Source organism: Gavia stellata, chromosome 36, assembly GCF_030936135.1.
Source record: "Gavia stellata isolate bGavSte3 chromosome 36, bGavSte3.hap2, whole genome shotgun sequence".
In the NCBI taxonomy this organism is placed as follows: Eukaryota; Metazoa; Chordata; class Aves; order Gaviiformes; family Gaviidae; genus Gavia; species Gavia stellata.
The window spans coordinates 1,962,792-1,983,238 of record NC_082629.1 but is presented as its reverse complement, the minus strand read 5'-3'; the positions used below and the strand labels follow the sequence as shown (position 1 = coordinate 1,983,238).

The window sequence follows — 20,447 nt, the reverse complement described above, 5'->3', positions numbered from 1 at the left end:
CCCTGTTACGGGTGGGGCAGGGGGACCCAGTCGTGCCCGAGCCCCAGGACACAGCACTGCGGCGCTGGAGCTGGGAGAGGGCAGATCCCAGCCCTGGGGATGGAGCCCCCCACCCCGTCCCCCCCGACTTTCTGCTGCCTGATTGCGGCCAGCGCTCGGCTCCGCAGTGATTGGAAAGGCCCCAAATTGCGGCCACTTTTCCCATTAAGTGGGAAAGCAGCTCGCTCTGCTGCAGAGGCAATTTCTGGGCGGCCGCAGGTGGCTGGCACGTGAGGTCCTTGGCACCCGCCTGCCTTTGCTGCCTGTCCCCATCTCCCCCTGCCCAGGGTCCCCCACCCTACTGCAGGACGCCCTGTGCAGGGTGCTCCCCGCTGCGCCGCCCCTCGCCCAGCTGCGCCCCCACGCCAGCAGCCATCCCCGGGCTGGTACCCGCACCTCCCGGGGTGGTGCTGGAGCTGCATTCGGGGACTGGGGCTGCGACCCAGAGCGGAGTAGGGAGACAGAGAGGAGCCACCACACGTCCCCGGTGCCACCACTGCAGCCCACGTCCCGTGGAACCTCTGCCAGTCCTGCAGCCCCCAGGAGCTGGGGTTCCCGCACAGCGCTCATAGCAGCACCCCCCCCTCCCCGCTGCCTTTTCTCTCTTGTGCTCATCAACCTCTTGGAGAGGGTTTTTTTCCTGTCCCCACACGTCACCATCACCTTCGGGAGCTGACAACTCCCTGTCACGTCAGCATCAGCACCAGTTCCCAGGTGGGCCCTGGAGCATCCATGCGGTTTGTCATGCACGGGGGGCATGTGCAGGCATGCATGCCAGGGCACTTGGGCAGCATGTACACGTGGCGGGGGCACGTGTGTGTGCGCGGGGGCACTTGATGGCACAGACATGCCCTGGCTCCAAGGGCTCCCCCCGCCTTCCCGCTGCGGGCTGTGTCACGTCCCAGCACAGGGACCTTCCTGCCCGTGCGCGGCAAGGGGCGAAAGCCATAAACAAGCCTGCCGCAGCCCCGGGCACCACGGCTCTTCGCGGCTGCGTTGCACTTGGCACCACACAAGTAGGTGTTATTAATTAATTAGGCCGTCTCTGGCCAGGCTCCGATTTAATTAACGTCCCCGGCACTGCAGATGCTGCCCTACCCGGGGCTGCGCTGCCACGTGAGCGACCGCTGCCGGGCCGCCTTCCCGTGGGGCTGGCGCAGCCGCCTGTTGCTCGGGCTGAAGTCGGTGGCTCTCACTTGTTGGCCTTGTCCCCCCTTCCCTCGCGTCCCTCCGGTTCCCCCTGACTTTTCCTCCCCATCTTCCATCTCCGCACACCCCAGCCCCCTGGCCGGGGTGAGTGTGTGGGGGCACTCGGGCTGGCTGGGGATGGAGGGCTCAGGATGCAGGATCAAGCCCGGGCTCCCAGGAGGCCGAGATGGGCAGAGGGGTCCTGGTGCTGGTGATGCTGGCACTCTCTGGGTCACAGAGGGGTCTGGGGAAAGGCAGCCCCATGTGTGGCCGGACCTGGGGCTGCTGGGGCCCGTCAGAACCGGGAGTGCTCCCCACGGGCAGCACGGGACCGGAGAGGCCAGGAGCCCCGGAGCAGGGCTGGGGGAGACGGGCCCGGTGTGCAGTACAGAGAGAGAGTGTGTGTATGTATATGCATGCGTGTGCTTGTATATGCAGTTGAGTCATCGTATGTGCATGCAGACGAACGCACGTGTGCATGCGTGTGCATCATGTGTGTGGTGGGAGCCCGGCTGATCCCCGCTATGGTGTGAGACCTCCCAAAGCCCGGCTGCAGAGCAACCACCGGCAGCTGCGCCAGCGCAGCAGGGACAGGACCGCTCCCACCGCGCGTGTGCCCGCACGTGCAGCCGGCTGCATCGTGCTCGGGTGCATGTGTCCCCCCCATGCCTACGGCGCGAGGAGGGGCCGGGGGCTGTGTGGGCACAGCACCCGTGTGGTGGCCCACTACTACGGGGCGCTGCAGTGCGGTGGGGAACTGGCGTGCCTGCGTGGGCGCGCTTGTGTCGTGGTGTGACTCTGCGTGTGTAACGGGTGTCTGTCGGTGACATGGTGCCTGCGTGGGCGTGAAGCTGCAGGGTGGGGGTACCACCCCCCCCGGCCCCCATTGGCGGCTCTCCTCTCGCCCACCCACACCGTGCCATGGGCAGAGCCCCTTATTTAACTCCGCACAGCAGCCAGCACCCCGGTACTTCGCCTCCCGACTGAGCCCGCGCTGGGAGAGCCATCAGCACAGCCTGCGGCCGCTGCTCACCTCGCCTGGCCACGTCTCCCGCTCCGCAGCCACCAGTGGTGAGGGACGCTCTGCCCCCAGCTCCACGCCAGGCAACACCTGAGGGCTCAGCAGGTCTGTGTCCCTGCAGCACCCGGCCCTGGGGGCTTCCTGGGGGGCTGCTGCATCCTGTCCTTGCCCGGCTCGGGCTGGGGGAAGGAGGAAGGGAGGAGGGGGAAGTCGGTGAAAGCGCTGGGGAGGGCATGGGCCTGGAGGAGAGATGGGGCGAAGATGCCGCTTAAACTCAGGGAGGGCTGGGGGGGGCTCTGCAAGCAAGGCTGGGGCTGGGAGCGGGCTGTCAGCAAGCGTGTGTGTGTCAGGGGAACACGTGTGCGCGCCGGTGCGTATGTCAGGGGACACGTGTGTGTGCTAACACAGGTCAACGTGCAGGACTGAGCCTGAGCCAGCGTTTGTGACCGCTGTGTGCCAGCGCTTGGTCTCGTGTGCGTGTTTGCACAGTCCGGCTGGTGCGTGACTGCACAAGCGCAGCACCACGGGCCTGAGCAGTGGCACAGGACCCCCGGGTCCGCAGTGGAGCCATGTCCACCTGCACCCCCCTGCACCTCTGCAATGCGTCCCCCATAACGTGCTCCCCCCTGCACCCCTGTAAGGCAGCCCCTGGGCTGCAGCCCCCGGTGCAGCCCCCTCACCAGGACGCTGGCAGGGTGCTGCCACCCGCAGCTCGGGGGGGGGGGGGAGGTATTTACTGCCCCCCCCCCAATTCCCTGCCGCCCCCGGGAAGCGGCGCGGCTCCTCCAGCCGCAGACACGGGTGGGGGTCCCGCCGCCCCCGGCCCCCCCGTCTCCCGTGTCGCTGCTTTCCCCCCCCAGCGCTTGGCCCGGTCCCGGGCTCGCCCCGGGCCGCCCCGCGGACGGGTCGCCGGCTCGGGGCGGCCCCGGGCCCCGCCACTCCGCCGCTGACCGCCGCCCCCAGGCCCCCCCCGAGGATGAGGAGCCGCCCGGCGCTGGCTGCGCTGCTCGTCCTGGCGCTGCCGCTCGCCCTCGCCCGCCGCCCCCGCGCCGCCCCGCCGGGCCCCGCGCCCCCCGCACAGGTAGGGCCGTCGGGGCGCCGCCGGGGGGGAGCGGCGGGCGGACCCCGCCCCCCCCCCCGCCGCTCACCCGCTTCGCTTCCCGCAGGGGATGCCCGTCCCGGAGCCGCTGCCCTGGAGAGCCCGCGGCAGCCCCGGGGCCGCCTACGCCGCGCTGCTGCAGCTGCTGCGGGGGGAGGACGCCGGTGAGGGCCGCGGGTGGGCGAGGGCAGGGGGGGGCTGCGGAGGGTCGGTCGGTCCGGCCCCCGCCCCGCCGGCGCCGCTCACCCGCTTCGCTCTCTTCCAGGTCCCCCCGCGGCTCCGCAGAAGCGTAAGTCCCGCCCGGTCCCGCTCCCGCTCCCGGTCCCGGTCCCGGTCCCGCAGCCGGGCCCCGCGGCGCTGACCACGGGTGTCTCCGCAGGGGACATGCACGACTTCTTCGTGGGGCTCATGGGGAAGCGGGCGGCGGAGTCCGGGCGGCCGGCGGGGCGGGGGAGCGGCGGCCCGTCCCCTCGGTGCTCCCCGGGCCCCCCCGCGGCCGGCGGGGCCCCGCTGCGGGCGCTGTGAGCCGCGGACCGGGCCGGCGGGGCTGGACGGAGCGCACCCCGCGGCCCCCACCCGCGGGGGCCGGCCCGGGCCGTGCCCTGTGCCCCGGGACGAGGCACCGGCACCGCGCTGCGGCGGCGGTACCGGCTGCGGGGGCGTCCCGGCCGCGCCGCTGCCCACGGACCGCGGAGCCGTCGTGGGACCCGCCGGGGCTGGAGCCGCGCTACCGTGCTGGCAGCTGCACCGGCCCAGGCACGCGTGTCCCTGCACGCGCCCCACACCCGCACCGACAGCTGTGCCTGTCCGTACCCCCGTGTACATACACCTGTACCCGTGTGCACACCTGTATACATCCACCCGTGCCTGTGCGGGACACGCGCCCGGCCCGTCTCTGTGTCTTGGCTGCGCCGCGCTGGGACGGCCCACGGGGATGGGTCCGCGGGGACGGCGGGGCTGGGGCGGGGGCCCGTGTGCTCTTGGGCTGCGGCGACCCGCCCGTGCCCCGCTAACGAAGCGGTGCCGGTGCCGGTGCCGGTGCCCGCGTGCCCCCCACGCAGCTGCCCTCCGGGCCGCGGGGGGCGCTGTGGCGGCGCCGCGCGGGCGGGCGGGCGGAAGGCGGCTCCGGCGGCGGCCGGGGCGGACGGAGGGCGGGTCGGCGCCTTTGTGTGAGCCGAGCCGGGATGGTGCGGGGCGCCGGGCGGGTAAGGAGCGCCGCCGGCCCGCAGCCCCCCCCGGCCTCTGGCTGCCCCCCGCGGGGCCCCGCTCGGAGCCCCGGGGGCCCCGCGGAGCCCCCCGCCATGGGCCCCACGCGGCCCCCCCCGGGCCTCCCGCTGCCCCCGCGGAGCCCCCCGGGCCCTCGCGCCGTCCCCCGTGGCCCCCCGGGGGCCCCTCCTGCACCCCGCCGCGGCTCTCCCCAGAGCCCCCCCGTGGCTCCGCTCACCGCGACCCCGTGGGCCCCTCGTTGCGCCCCCCCCGCCCGTGGGCCTCCCCAGCCGCCCGCTGCCCCGCGTGGCTCCTGCGCCGCCCCGGGGGTCCCTGCCGCCCCCCCCCCCCCCCCCCGTTGCTCCCTTTTCTCCTGGGGCAGCCTCGGGGTTCCCCGTCCCCCCGCAGGGAGGGGACCCCCGCCCGCCCGCCGGCAGCGGGGCCTGCCCGCCCCCCCGCCCTCCGGGGCCTCCTCCTGCCCCCCGCCCCCCCGGCCCCTGGCCGCCCCCCCCCAGGGATCCCCACGCTGCAGGAATTGCCCAGGGCCGAGCGTTTTCTGTGTGCTGGTGAGCGTTTCCCCTCCAGAGCCTTCTCCCGCCATCCTCATCCTCCTCGTCCTCCCCAGCTGTGAGCGGTGCTTCCCCGCTGCCTCCTCGGGCAGGGGCCATCCCTGCCTCCATCCCTCGGCGTCCTGGGGGAGGATGGCCTGTCCTCAGCTCCTTTTTTGCCCTTCCCTGGAGCTGGGGCAGGAGGCAGCCCAGTCCCCTTCCGTCTCCTGCCAACTCCCGCTCTCTCTGCTGCCTTCTCGGGTTGTTGCTCTCTATGACGGGGAGAAGAAGGTAGGGGATGGGGGTAGAGCTCCCAGGGTAAGTTCGCTCGAGCTGCCGGAGCACTCCTCGATGGGACAGGGTGACAAAGGCAGTGGGACAAGCTGGAAGGATGAGCTCAGGTGGGAATTGCCGGTGCCATGGGCCAGGTGTCTAGTGGCAGCCTGGGAATACTGTAAAAACTGCCTGGTTAAAAGAGCGCTGAAAGTTGCTGTAAGTACCGGTGTAGCAGAGGAGAAATCCCAGGGGAACCAGAGAAGCTGGCGTGCCAGGGAGAATCCGAAATGAGATCCCACCTGGAAACCAAAAGTTACCGTGTGGGCACGGGAGAAATCTGAAGCGAAGGTATGAAGCAGTGGTGGCTGGAGGAGACCCGGAGGCGAAGCCGACTGGTGTGTAGAGCCTGAATCTCAGCCCTCCAGGCAGGAGCGTTATCCCTGGCTTGGGGAGAGGGGGGACATCTGTGTAGCAGGCACCGTTTGGGGCTCAGGTTCAGAACTGAGCGGAGCTGCCAGGCAGAGGGCCCAAATAGAAGCGGGAACTTCAGGCTGTCACTGGCAGAGTAAACGGCTTTTTATTTTGTCTGTTTGCACCTTTCCCTTCGCTTCCCAGAGTCAGCCTTTGCAGGTACAAGATAGGTTTTAGTCAATCTCCATCTAAGCAGCTGTGCTGCTGCTTCTCAGTTGCTTGTCAGGAAGGTGGAAAATTTGAGGTATGGCGAGAGCGATGTCTCTTTGGTTGTTAAGGTATTAACATTTTTTGTATCTTTCTCTCACTAGAGCCCCTTGCCCTGCCATTTTCTGGATGCCAAGCACCTCCTGCTCGCGCAGCTGATGAATGCGTGAAGAAGCAGCTGACCAGGAGAGGGACTCTTAAGCAGCTGCTAAGATGGGCATGAGGATCAAGCTGCACAGCACCAATCACCCCAACAACCTGCTGAAGGAACTCAACAAGTGCAGGCTCTCTGAGACAATGTGCGACGTCACCATTTTGGTGGGCACCCGCTCCTTTGCTGCACATAAGGCTGTTCTGGCCTGTGCCGCAGGCTACTTCCAGAACCTCTTTCTGAACACGGGGCTGGATGCTGCTAGGACCTACGTAGTGGACTTCATCACGCCAGCAAACTTTGAGAAGATCCTCAGCTTTGTGTACACCTCGGAGCTCTTCACAGACCTAATCAACGTGGGTGTCATTTACGAGGTGGCAGAGCGGCTGGGCATGGAAGATCTGCTGAAGGCCTGCCATTCGACCTTCCCTGACTTGGAGAGCTCAGCCATCACGAAGCAACCCTCCCTGGCCATGAGCGAAGGCCGGTCAGGTCCTCTGAGCAGCACCTCCTCAGAGCAGAGCCATTCTTTGGGTGAAATCCGGAGCGGCGGGGAACATTTTGGCCCTGAACGGAATTACATCTTGCACGGGGAGGTGGTAGGCAGCTACAAAGAGGACGACAGGAATACCGTGAGTGAAGCCAGCCAGACTCTTCCCCTGATGCATCCGCAGCAGCCTCCCAAGACAGAACAGGAATCGGATCAGGGGCAGTTTGTTCCTGCCGTGAGTATGGCAACCCAGCCCAGCCTGGGCAGTGTGAATATCGTTGTTCAAACCACTACAAGCTCCTGCCAGCAGTATAAGGTCCAGAGCAATGGCGACTACGGCAAGGGCGGCTTCTTTACCACTGATCCTTCCCTGGACATCTCCACGGGGAGCAACTCCTGTCCCAGCAACAGTGACCACTCCAAAGAGCAAGGTTTTGGGCAGATGGATGAGCTTCAGCTGGAGGATTTGGGCGAGGACGAACTGCATTTCGAAGATGCCAGTGAAGAGCTGGGCCCATCGGAAGAAGTTATTGAGCTGAGTGACGACAGTGAAGAAGAGCTGGCCTTTGAGAACGACAGCCGGGATAGCAAGGCCATGCCCTGCCAGGTGTGCAAGAAGGTCCTGGAGCCCAACATCCAGCTGATCCGCCAGCACGCAAGAGATCACGTTGATCTGCTCACCGGAAACTGCAAGGTCTGTGAAACCCACTTCCAGGACCGGAACTCCAGGGTCACTCATGTTTTGTCCCACATCGGCATCTTTCTCTTCTCCTGTGACATGTGCGAGACCAAATTCTTCACCCAGTGGCAGCTGACCCTCCACCGACGAGAAGGGGTCTTCGACAACAACATCATCGTCCATCCCAGCGACACGCTGCCAGGGAAGATCACCATGTTTGGGGGAGGGCCTGGCTCAGAGCTGGCCTGCACTGTCTGCGGGAAGCCTTTGGCCAAAGATTTCCACACTGTCCGCAACCACATCCTGGACCACGTGAACTTGAAAAGCCAGACGTGCGGCGTGTGTTACCAGAGGCACCTCAATCTCTGCAGCCTGATGTGGCACACCCTGTCTCACTTGGGGATCTCGGTCTTCTCCTGCTCTGTTTGTGCCAACAGCTTCGTGGATCGGCACCTCCTGGAGAAGCACTTGGCTGTTCACCAGAACGTGGAGGAGGCTCTTTTCCGGTGCCACTTCTGTGGCCAGAGCTTCAAGCTGGAAGCAGCGTATCGTTACCACATCAGCCAGCACAAGTGCGGGGGCAGCCTGGACATCCGACCCAGCTTTGGAGACCGTCTCCAGCAGCAGGGCCTGCAGAAGAGGAAGCTGCCGGAGGAGTTCCTGAGCGAAGACTTGGCGCTGCAGAACCAGCCAGGCAACAGCAAGTACAGCTGCAAGGTCTGCGGGAAGAGGTTTGCCCACACCAGTGAATTCAACTACCACCGGAGGATCCACACCGGGGAAAAGCCCTACCAGTGCAAGGTGTGCCACAAGTTCTTCCGCGGCCGCTCCACCATCAAGTGCCACCTGCGGACGCACTCGGGAGCCCTCATGTACCGCTGTACTGTGTGCGGGCATTACAGCTCCACGCTCAACCTCATGAGCAAGCACATAGGCGTGCACAAAGGCAGCCTCCCCCCGGACTTCACCATCGAACAGACTTTCATGTATATCATCCATTCCAAAGATGCTGAGAAAAACACGGACAGCTGATGGGGTGAGGCAGGGCAGGGCCAGCAAAGGAGGAAATGCTAATTACAGAAGCTGTGGAAAAAATGTCGTTTATTTTATTTAATGGTCAGGCATCATGGATGGAATCGTCCTTTTCTATTTTGTTTTTTAATTTTTTTTGGCCTTGCTAGGGCTTTTTAGATTGGTGGCATTGTACAAATTAACAGCACGTAAGCTACATCACTGTTTCCAAGAAGTCTGTCGTGTTTACTTACCTCTGGTCCTGTTAGACGCCATCGAGTTCTGTGTTTTTAGCATTTCTCACTAGGTTTTGAATCTAGATTTTTTTTTTTTAACCTTTTAGCCCACTTGACTAGGCTAACCCTCAGTTTGAGCTTGTCCACAAACTGATGCTGCTAAGATTTTTCACACCTGACCTCAGTAGAAAGGGACAGAGCCAGAGCAGGATGGTGCTGGACTCGAAGAAAAGGAAAAAAAAAAAAGAAAGAAAAAAGGAAAAAAAGACTCGTTCTGGGCATCACTGGGGTTCTGCTGCTATTGTGAGGAGATAAGCAAAGTCTGTGTCACAGAATCAGCCTTGAAGTCGTTGCTCCGTTGCAGGGGAGGTGAGCAAGCAGCGTGTGAGTGTGCACATGCAAATGAGGAGGGATACCTGGCGGTAAATGAGTAGGAAGGTGATTGTTGCTCACAAGGGCAGTTCCCAGGCAGTGCCGCTGGTCTCCGGGAGCCCTGCCCGAGCAGGGAGCGTGGCTGGCAGTTTCTCTGCTGTGCCCCTGACACGCCGCTTGCTCGTGCCCCGAGACCCCGTCTCTGAAGGAGGAGATGAAGGAGTGACACCACCTCTCTGAAGAGCCCGAGCAGCGGGGCGGCTGCATGGAAGGAAAGAGGCAGATGCACGAGCAGAGGGAGCTCTCGGAGGAGTCGCTGGACTGGAGAGGGCAGAGGAAGCAGGTTCGTGTCGTGGGGTCGACTGCTCCTCGGGAGATATTTTGTGAGGGCATGATCACGCCTAACTTCTGCTGGCCTGCAGCTGGCCATCGAGAGCATGCTGACATCTCCTCGGCTCTCCTCTGCTGACGGCAGCCATGCTCTGCCGGCACGGTGTGTCCCAGGGCTACCGGTTGCAGGAAGTGCTGGATGCCGGAGAGCGGCATCGCTGTGGCTGCGCGGATCCCAGCAGACAAGACGTGATGAAGCTGTTGCCTTAACTCCCAGGAAGGTACCTTTGAGGACTCTTCTCTCTGCTGAAGGGATAGCCCCCTCCCGTGGCTGCCGCCATGGATCACCGCATCCCAGACGTGTCTCGTGGCAAATGTGTGTTGCAGGATGTTGTTGGTGCGATGTGAGTTTGTTCATCTTTTGTCGAATCGTGCTGTAACTTCAGCAGGTGCCGGCTGGGGGCTGCAGCAGAGCAGCTCCGGGAGCCGGCAGCAATAGCAGCTGATGTGAACCTCGGCTCAGCCTCTCCTGGACGCGCGTCGGGCGCGGGCGCGGGACTCCTCAGCACGGTGGGCTCTCCCGGCTGCGCTGGCGAGGTCAGCCCTGTGCCGGCAGTGTTTACATCAGGAAGGGTGGGATCGGCTTTTTCCCATGTTATCCTGCTGTGGGGCAGAGGTGGAGAGAAACAAATATTTCCGATGCCGCAGCATGAGTTATGACTGCCCTTAGGTAACTCATTCTACCTCACAAACAGGAAGCGCTCAGGGCTTTCAAGCCACAGTTGTAGTAAATTGGCTCCTGCGCTTCTGTAAAGATATGCTGTTACAAAACAAAACTAGTGATTTGCAAACCCTGTAAACTCATCCCGCTTTCCCCTCCTCTTGAAGGGACAACCCACAGCAGAGGAGCAGCGTGGGCTGGATGCATGGTTGGTGAGCTACAAATTCCTGGGGTTCGCTCCCCCCGCTCCGCTGTGGCCTTGGGCAAGTCACTTCACCTCTTTGCCTCAGTTTCCTCATCTGTAAAATGAGGGTGGTAACACTTGTGGTACCTACCTACCTCCTGGGAGTGCGGTGAAGATTGCTGGCTCGTACCTGCAAAGCGTGTGGGAGATGCAAAACGCTTATTGAGTATTGATGTGTAGCGTCCTAGGGAAATGGCAGCCTCCATCCTTTCCTGTTCTGTACCAGTTCCTGGACCTGGCCGGGTCGGTTTATTTACTCTTGTTACAGCCTTCCCTGTCGAAAGCAGACTTCCCTTTAGCCCTGTCCCTGTTGCAGTCCTGTGAAACAAGCTCTGTAGCAATATAAGAGGTGGGGGACGGCTCAGTGCCGCTGTGTCTGCGGAGGGGCTGGGGGAAGCGGCAGTGTGTGTGCTGAGGGGTGGCAGCGCTGTTATGTCCCCTGGGGTTTGCGGAGCACATCTCCCCATCGACTGGGCGCATTGCTGTTGGGAGTGGGAGGAGTTTGCATCATGGGGAGAGAGGGGTTGGAGGGTGCAGAGGTGTGCAGCTGGTGGAAGCCCCTGCCCTCCAGCTCCATCCATCCTTCGATCCCTGTGGTTTGCCTGTAAAGCTCCGTTTCCCCCGCGGCAGCTCCAGGTCCAGCTTCGCTGTGATGGGTAAAGAGGCAAGAGTCGGTGTTGAGCAGTGTCTCCGCCAGCAGTGGTGAGCCTTGGCTGGACCTAATGGCTCTTCCCAGGCAGCTCCTTCATCCTGAGCGTGGGTCGTCCTCAGTCACCCCGTGGACCTGCAGTACCCGAGTCCGATCCTGCTGTACGGAGGCGGGGTGGGAGGAATGGACCTTGCTGAGGCGGAACGAGAGGACAAGGCTGAGGATGAGGCTGTTGGAAGTTTGTGTCCTTTCCCCAATCCCGGTAATATTGGCTGGGTTTGGGGCCAGCTGGCATCGCCCTGGGGAGTGTTAAACTGGATTTGTCCTGGTTTTGGTGCCTGGAGTCTGTTTTCAGAGGAGGAGAGGTACCGAAGCGATTGCTGACCCTGGGGCTGTGCAGCCTGTGCCGCATCTGGCACTAGCTGTGGTTTCCAAACTCCAGTCTCACGGTGCCGGTCAGGTGCTAGGCCCTGGTCTGTGATCTCTAGCTGGTCTGCGGAGCCATGTTTAGCCGAGTGTTGTTAAGTTTAAAAAATAAATAAATAAATTTTGAGAACGCATGGTGCTCTAGGAAAGCGCGGGAGTTGACGGTGGTTCGCTGGAGGCTCCTCTGAGGAGCTCTTTGAGTTACGGGGTTTCTTCGTTGTCCTGGTGGTGGCAAGATGGGCTGGTAGACAGGAACGGATGCGACCTGCTCTGCTCTGGAGATTGCTATGAAGGATGTGAGGGAGGCAGACGAGGCTTGAGAGAGCTGAGTCCTTAAAGCCTCGAGACCCTCCTAAAATGTCCCAGAAGCTGTGATGAGCTTTAGGATGGGTTGGGGTGCTGCCACGCGGTAGTGTCTGCAGCCCCATATCTAGCTAAGCTGTGAAGCAAAAGCCTTTTGTGCACATAAACCAAAAAGAGAAGCTTTTACACTGAAACACTAATGGGCAAAGCAAGCCCACCCTTCTGAGCACAGGGACGGGAAAGCAAAAGCCCACCTCATTTTCTGCTGGTCGTTTTGGGGTGTGTGTGGGAGCAGTTGGGCCCCTGGCGTTTCTGTGTCTTGGATTCTTTCCTGTGTTACAAAGAATTACTCCCACATGAAACATCCTGAGATCAGCAGCGAGTCTCGTCTGCAGAGGGGATGCAGGGACATCTCTGGACCTGCAGCGCTCCCGCGCTGGGCCGGCCTCGGAGGGATTGTCCCAAGAGGGGTCAGAGACCTGCGCTCTCCTTCCCCTGGCAGGGTCCTGTGCCCCTCCAAGCTTGTGGCCAGCGTCAGAGCTCTGTCGTCCCCGTCCCCTCAGCAGTGTGAGCTGACTGGGAGCGCCAGCCTTCCTCCCGAAAGCTGGGTGGATGGAGCAATGAGGGTCATCCCGAGTCCCCCACAGGCTGCGTTGCCCGGAGGAGCCATAGCTCCAACCTGGCTGCGTTGCGGTGGAGGCACTTGGTGATGGCAGGGGCTCCCAGCCAGCGGCGTGGGGCTGTGTGTGTGCCCGCGGTGCAGCCGTGCACGGCTCCACGTCAGAGCCCAAGCGCCGTTCGCAGTGGTGGGGGAGCCGGGCTGGGAACCCTGCACCTGGGTCCATTCCTCACTCCACCGCTGACTCGTGGTGTGGCCTTCAGCACGCCTGCTCGTCTCCTGGCCTCGCTTCCCCCCGTGAACATGGGGGAGACACTTACCTACCTCGCCTGGGGCGGCTGTGAGGTTTAACTCCTGTTTGCAAAGTGCTTTGGGATCCTTGGGGTGCAGGAGGGGAATGCGGAGGGGAAATGCTTCGCCGTGAGCTGTGCCGGCAGCGTTTGCAGAGAGCAGCCGGGTCGCGGGTCCTTGCGGGAAACGCTGACACAAAATCCCCCTCCAAAAGGCAGTGCTTCGAGACTGGTCTTACTCTGACTTCTAAACCGCAAAGTTGAGTTTTGTTCTCCCCTTTCTCAAAGGATCCAGGTCTCTTAACAGAATAATTAAGCAGAAGAAAAAGAGTTGAATTGCTGTCTAACCTTTTTGTTAAGTTAATAGTAGGTACTGACCTCCTGATATTTAAGTGTTTACTATCTATTTGCTGTAAAGTTTTGTATATTTTGTAAACTTTCCCCCCAAATAGTAGATGTCTAAAATCGTTGTACATCGGGTTCTTTTATACTCCATTGTTCAGCACAAAGTGTGGTTTTTATTTAGAATAATAAAATGGAAAATGTTGACCTCTTGTACCTCGCTTCTTTATAAAACTTCTTTCTTTAAATGTGCAGATTGGCATTTCTGTCTCTTCAGGGGTGCCTGGGAAAGCACGTGAGCCGTTCCTGGTATCCTGCTCCTGTGCTGTGCTCTGCAGGATTTGTGGCACGGGTCCAGGCAGCCGGGGCCTCTTCCTCGTCGCCTCCTTCGGCACCCGGAGCAGCGCAAGGCGAATGGACTGGTGTTTCTGCAGGCTGTTTCCGCAGCAGGTTGGGAGCAGAGCCCTCGTTAGAAACCATTTAGGAAATTCTCAGGGTTTGTGTTCCTTGATAAGCCCTTTCTGTGCTGCCAGCGCTGTGTTTCACTGAGACCTGGACCTTCGCAGGCTCAGAGCTGTTGCCTGGCTAGGCGGACCAGCGGGAAAACGCTGCTGCCGTTTTCAAGAGCTGCTTTAGCTTTTCTCCAGCAGCAAGGCTTCCTTCTCCGTGCGGGGTTGGGTGACCTGCCTGCTGGGCACTGCCGTCAGCCGGGGCTGCCGGTCTCAGTCGCCACTGAAGCCGCTCGGGCAGAGCGGCTCTGGGGAGAGCTTACCTGGTGGGACAGGACCAGTTCCCCATTACCAACCTGGTGACCCGCAGTGGGCACTGGAAATTCAAGCTGGGAGGGTGGTCCGGGTATATATAGCCACTAATTGCTAAAGGAGCCTGTGGCTGGGCCTGTTCCCCCTAAGGGGTGGCGAAGGCTTTAAAGGGAGACTGAGGCACCCGGCTAGAGGACGGGCTGGGTTTCAAGCCCCGATCACTGCGTGGGGTTGTATGAGGGTGTATTTGAGGCCACTCTGGCCCTGAGATCTATGAACAAAGTTGCAGATGCATTAGGAGAGTTAAAAAACCACAAGTTTAATAGGTCAAATACCAAGTTTTACATGTTTAAGTAACTTAAAATTGCGTATGTTGCTGTCCTGGTTGTCACACCTCGAGTGTCTTGTTATTCTGTACTTGATCTTCCACGTCTTCATTGAAAATGGCAGGATATTAGCAAAAGGAAGCCTTAGGGAAGATTCAGGATCAGAGCTGTGGGTTGTGTCAGTGTGAAGCTGCCTTCACATCCACCAGCCAGTTTTGGGGCTGCTCGGCTTTGCTGTGCACATGGTGCCCAGGAGGGTCACGGGGACAAAGGCAGCGATGTCCTGTGTCAGCGCGGATCCCGAAGGACAGCCTCTGCCCCGGAGGGCTTACAGTCTAAGTGGCTCTACACTCTGAAGTTGTGAAACTGTGTGTAAGTAACGTAATTAAGGAAGAGGAATGGCAGTGAGCTGCTTCGCTCAACAGGGTGCTGTTGTGTCTGAGGGGACTGACTTCTTCTGTGTAAGAGACAGATTTGGCTTTTTCTGTCAACGCTAGTATCCCCGGTAGTAAGAAGGAACATCTCTGTGCACAAGGAGTCCTGAAGTATTTAGAGATTTACTCTGTCACAGGACCCCTGTAAATAGCAGAGCCATTCCCAGCCAGTCCCGTGACAACCGAGCATCCGTGTTAACCCCTGGTCGTGGGCTTCTCCTGCAGCCCGGGACATCCTGCTCCCCACCCACCGCTCTGTGTGCGAGCATCCTGTCCCTAGATTTGCTTATGCTTTGCTTTTTTAAAATGTGTTTCTTGAGCAGCTCAAGGCCTTTGGTAGATTTATGAACTCCCTTCCAGTGACTGTCGCTCTTTCACCTTCCCCTGCCGAGGGCTTGACCCGCAGCACGTGACTTAGCAGAATCTGGATAATGATGAACTTTCTCCGGATGCTCCAGTTTCTTACACAGCCAAAGCCCAGCCCATGCTCCAGCTCCGAGGGTTTCTGCATGCGTATGCATTCCCACCGGGTGTGCTCCAGTGTGACTCTGAAAGGGAGCACGTGTGAAGGGCTGCTGGTGTCTGCCAGTGTTTAGAAACGCGCCCAGAAACGCCTTAGAAACCTGCCAGGAGATGCTCTAACGGAGGCTGGGTATAATGGGATGGGTCTCCCGCTGCAAAACACAAACCGGGAACCCCACCTCTGCTGCCACCGGTCACGTTTGAAAGCAGCTGTGCCGAGTCAAACCCAGTTTTAACCAGCGCTAATTTACTGCTGGGTTTGCAAAATTGCTCTCAAAGAGTTGCTGATCTAGAATTGTTCCTCCCCTCGTTAAAGCTCAGGTCTGTGTCGTGCTCAGCCCCTCAGGGTCGCGTCGCCTTCATTTCTGTAAAATCAGGCTTTCAGCCATTTGCCGGGCATGGGGAGGAGAGGTTTGTGTTTCAAAGGAATGAATTTCCTCTCTCCTGCTCGGGATGGCATCACGGCAGAGGGGCAGAATTCTCCGGACGCCTCTGCAGCGCGATGTATCCGGAGCACGTGTCTAAGTTAAAGTTGGGGGCTGCAGAAGAACTCGTGCTGAAGGGAAAGGATCGTGTGCCCCCAGCCCTGCGGCTCGGGGAGAGTATGGGGGTCGGGTGCCAGGGGTCGGATTTGTGTTCAGACTTCCGAGCAGGTGGAGTAATGGACTTTATTACTGCAAGTGTTTCGTTTGGAAAACAGGAAATATCTCTTTCTTGTATTCTTTCTTTAGCTAAATAGATTTGATACAGCAGCACATCAGAGGCAAGATGTCTGTAGCTCCCCACACCATCTCATTTCACATTTGGCACCCTGCCCTGCCTTCAGAACACAGGAGGTGGCCGGCCAAGAAGTGTCGTTTAAAAGCAAAGTGTCTGCTTATCACCAGGAAAAACAATCTTACTGACCTCAGTGAGTGCAAGGAGCTGCCCCTCCCCACAACCACTTGCCAGTGATGAGTGGGAGAGTCCGATCCCCCTTAATTGGGAGGGTTGTTGTCCTTTGTGATGACTATGGAGTGCTGCGTGGTGGAGGAGGAATTGTCTGCACCCTTCTGGCTGCCTTGGTCTTTGGGGATGTACTTAACCACGGCGGAGATGAGCTTGCTGCGGAAGTTTTTGCTGAGGAAGTTGTAGAGGATTGGGTTAATCACGCAGTGGAGCAGGGTGAAGCAGTCTATGATGTCGTAGAAGAAGTAGAGGAAGTGGGCGAAGGTGCAGTGGAGGATGATGTGGTTGCCGTCGAGGGTGAGCAGCGTGAGCATGATGTGGAAGGGCAGCCAGCTGATGAGGAACACGACGATATAGGCGTAGATGAGCAGACAGTGCTTCCTGCTCTCCGGCTTGGTGCGCTTGATGAACCTGGCCGTCAGGATGTTGAAAACGGTGATGATGGGGAAGGGGATGAGGAACCCAATGGTGGTGGTGGCCAAGCTGACCGCCAGCGCCCACTCGTCATAGGTCTCAAAGGGGGCCATGAAGATGCAGATGGGCTCTCCGGTATTGACCAGCTGCATGTGAGCAACCTCCAGGAATGGAATCGCTGCTGCCAAGACCCAACTGCAGGCGCAGATGATGTGGCGTGCACGGTGCTGGTGCTTACGCCAGAAGAGAGAGGAGCTGGTCAGGGACACATAGCGATCCACACTCAGGCAGGTGAGGAAGAAGATGCTGGCGTACATGTTGGCAAAGTAGAAGTAGTGTGTGAAGCGGCAGAGGAAGCTGCCCCAGAGCCAGGTGTAATCCAGCATCACCTCCAGCATCCAGATGGGCAACGAGAGCAGCACTCCAAGGTCAGCAATGGCCATGTTGATGATGTAGAGGTTGACCAAGCTCTTGTTGCCCCGTGTCTGCCAGTTGACCCAGATGACAAGAAGGTTCTCCACCAAGCCCACCACGAAGATGACCAGGTAAAGGATGAAAAGGATCACCCGCTTGACGTTCTCATCCAGGCTGAACTCGCAGAAGGTGTAGGTGTAGTTCAGGAGGTGGAACAGCTCGGACCAGTTGTGGTAGTCCCCGTACTCATTCAGGAGAGTGTGCGTCTCAGTGGGGGCAGTGGTCACCTCAGCCATCCTGGTAGCTGCAAGGAAAGGGAAAGCACTGAGTTGTGGCTCAGCAGCTGCACTGAGCTGGACAGCTTGAAAATCCAGAGAAACAGCCAATCTCTCCTGTCAGAGCTCAGTCCTCGCAGGGCTCTGGAAGTACCCATCTGTATTTTTTTTTTTTTACTCCGGTTTTTATTCCTATGGTGAATTCCTACATCAGCCCTCAGAAGATGCTGTATCTACATCGGATGATAACCTCACGTCCCAGGCAAAATGCAAGCCACAAACACCAGCTGCCTGTTCACCACATGTGCTCCCAGGCGGTGGCTGTCCCATCCCACAGCCTGGTCAGCCGGGGCCGGGGACTGGGGACAAGCAGTGCTGGGGACCGATGGAGGGGAGGGACGAAGGACAGGTGAGAGTGCCCGCAAGCCCCAAGGCTCAGCAACATCAGTCACTGCAGAAACGGAGCTCACAACCCAGGAGCCCCCCCCCCCCGACGAGGCTTGTGTTGTCCCCCCGACAGCTCTGGAGCTGAGGTCCTGCTGCCACGGAGCCTGTGGGAATCCCGACCCCCAGCTCTGCCACTCTGCTCTTGCATGCAGCAAAGGGCTGTGAGGCATCTGGGGCGCGGGCAGGCACCCAGACCGTTAAATGTACCAGCGACCGTGTCTGCTCAACTCTGCGCCAGCAGGAAAGCCTCCGTTCCCCACCCGAGCCCTTGGTGCACGGCCACCTCATAAACCCGGCTGGCCGCCTGCCTGCCCTTGCTCTGCCCGTCCCTCAGCTCCATTGCTGGGAGCTGTCGAGACTTCCAGGTAGGTGACAAAATTATAAGCTTAAGGGAAATGCAGTTGACCTTAACATCCTTTTATTGCCCCAAGTGTGAAAGCTCCGATCCCAGCACAGCTGCATCCGCACGGCGAAGGCGCCGCGGACCCTGTTCAGCCTCGTGCCACTGGAAGAGCTCACAAGACCATCCGTTCCCCTGGGAAAGCCAGAGGAGCGGGCAGTGCTGCTGGGGCATTTCCGTGGCACTCGGAGCCCAGCGAACCGGGGAGCACCGCAGCCGGGCATCCCCCGCAAGAGCATCAGCCCTGCAGCAAACGGCTGTCACCCGCCTGCTCCCGAAACCATGGGGGAGAGGAGAGTGAGCCCCCGGGGCTGGAGCCCCCCCATCCTTGAGGCTCCTCAACCTCCTGCCCTCCCCAAGCTGCAGGTCCCCAGAGAGGGCAGTGGGAGAGGGGACAGACGGACGCGAGCAGGGAGGGAGAGGCGTTGGCTCACCAGCGGCAGAGCTGAAGGCTGTGTGGAGGGGCTGCTCGGGGAGCGCGGCGATCCTCTCGGCTCGGTGGCTCGCGCGCCTCTGGGAGAGCAGAGCCGCAGTGGCGCGGAGCTCAGGGTGGGCTTGTTGGCTGCTTCCCAGCAGGAAATGACCGTCGTGGTCCGACATCCTGAGACAGCCCAGCGCGGGTGACATTTGACTCAATTTCCAGCCCCGCGGCTCGGCTCCCGTTTGATTTTGCCGCAGGGCTGGGCACGGGCGCAGGGAGGCCCTGGGCAGGTGTTTATGTGGAAGCCGCAAGTGCCTGGGAATGGAGTGGGGCTCCCCAAGGCTCCCCCAGGCAGGTCCCCTCCACTGTCACCCCCACAGGACCGGGCTGCGGCAGTCCCACTGGTCTCAGGGGCTGGATCCTGCCCAGGACCCACTGCAACTGTGGGTAGGAGGGGAAAATGTATCCTTTGGGATGGAGCCAGCTGAGCCAGGTCCTCCCTTGGCGCTGGGAGTCCCATGGGGTTAGGGTGGGCTAAGGCGAACGTGCCATCGACTGTCCCTGATGCTCACGCGATGTCGGGCGAGGTCAGGGTTTCCTTTGGGGGAAAAAGGGCCGAAAGCTGAACGTCTCTGCCAGGTCAGCGCTGCCCGTCGCTCTGAGCTGTCGCAGGAGTTGATGGCAGATGGCTATTGCCGCAGAAACACCTCTGGCCGGACCGCAATTAATCATTGAGCCGTGATTGCCTGGTGGTTTTGCAGGGGAAGGGAGGGGGCTTGAGCCTTGCCCTGGCACTGGGGAGGGGGCTGATAGGCAGAAAATTTTGCATCAAGCTGCAAGTCCTGCAAAACAATTGCAGGAAATCTCCTTTTCGAGTGCAGACAAGACTTCGTGATCAACAATCGGCTCGGAAGGAAGGCACGGCCGGAGCGGGGAAGCACGAGGGCACTGATAAGTCGGGTCTCACAACAACAAGCCCGGCGCCGGTGACCCCGCACAGGTACCCAGCCCCAGCGGGACCAAGGCCCCGGGTTGCAAACAGGAACTCGGCGGCTTTGTGCTTACCCCCAGTGTGACAGGGCGCGTTTCGGCTCAGCCGTGGGACGGGGGTTGCGGGGCGTCGTGAAGGGCTGCTTTGCTGCCCGATGGCTGCGGGGGCTTTGCCTCCCCTCGGAGGCAGGGATGCCATTCTGTTTCCATTTAACAGGTCAGGAAATTTCCACACCGAACTCTCAGAACAACCTGGGTGTTGCAAACCTTTGCCGTCGGGGTTTGCGCGGGGGCTGCCGATCCCGGCGGGGACAGTGAGGTCTGGCAGTCGGTTGTATTTCCAAGCTGGCTGAGCCGTGGGAAGTGGGGCAGGCGGCTCAGCCCCTTCTCCCTGTCCCTGCCACCACGCTCAGGGTGCCCCGAGGCGGTTGGCACCCAAATGTGTACCCAGGAGCCCCCAGCCTCCCTAAGGGTCCAGTTCTCCCCTTTGTCTGGAGATAAGTGGGAAAAGGCCGTTTCCTCTCCAGAAAGCGGCCACTGCGATCTGAGCAGGTCCTTTGGAGCCCAATGGATGAGGGGTCGGATGGACGGTGCGCAGGAAGGCGAGGAGGAGAGGCTGATAATGGCACCCTGCGGGACTGGCCAGCCCGTCCTCCACCTGCCAGCGCTTCGCTCTGGGGCGAAATACGGGTGCTGGGTCCCTCCCAGCCGCCTCCAGCCCGGCCCCACGAAGCGGGGAGCAGCACAGACCCGAGATGAGGTGGGCTCCAGGCGACAGCAGCGCCAGGGATCTGCCATTCTCCTGCCCTCCCCTCCCCAGGAAGCTGGCGGCAGCCCGGGATGCTGCTGGAGGGATGCGGGCGCAGGGGTCCCCGGGCAGGTGCAGCCGAGGCCGCAGTGTTGCCTCTCGGCAGCTCAGCATGACGCAGCCCGGCCCCTCGGGTTCACGCGGGCCTGAAACGTGATGCGTGGGGGCTGCTGGGGACGTCTTACTGGTTTGCTAAGCCGAGTAAGGTGTTTAGGAAAGCTTTCTTGGCTGGGGAAACAGCTCAGTGAGCTGGAATGCAGCTTGCACAAGGGCCCTACGTGCTGCCTCCCATCCTGCTGTAGCTCCTCGTCCCCCCGAGCTCCATCGCTGCCCGGGGGGTGTCGTGGTCTCGCGTGGGCTCAGCCCCTG

The 20,447-nt window shown here is 60.8% G+C and overlaps 3 protein-coding genes across 3 annotated transcripts; 2 read left to right on the top strand and 1 right to left on the bottom strand.

The window, feature by feature from the left end:
• Positions 1-3,224: 3,224 nt before the first annotated feature.
• LOC132320444 (tachykinin-3-like) lies at positions 3,225-3,872 on the top strand. The gene is made up of 4 exons (XM_059832775.1): positions 3,225-3,329; positions 3,415-3,511; positions 3,613-3,636; positions 3,727-3,872. Exons 1-4 carry the CDS (start codon positions 3,225-3,227, stop codon positions 3,870-3,872), a joined length of 372 nt encoding a protein of 123 aa, XP_059688758.1.
• A 2,396-nt stretch (positions 3,873-6,268) lies between these two features.
• On the top strand, positions 6,269-8,407 carry ZBTB39 (zinc finger and BTB domain containing 39). Its single transcript, XM_009807190.2, has one exon. It carries the CDS (start codon positions 6,269-6,271, stop codon positions 8,405-8,407), a length of 2,139 nt encoding a protein of 712 aa, XP_009805492.2.
• A 7,531-nt stretch (positions 8,408-15,938) lies between these two features.
• GPR182 (G protein-coupled receptor 182) lies at positions 15,939-17,033 on the bottom strand. The gene has a single exon (XM_059832842.1). It carries the CDS (start codon positions 17,031-17,033, stop codon positions 15,939-15,941), a length of 1,095 nt encoding a protein of 364 aa, XP_059688825.1.
• Positions 17,034-20,447: the final 3,414 nt, after the last annotated feature.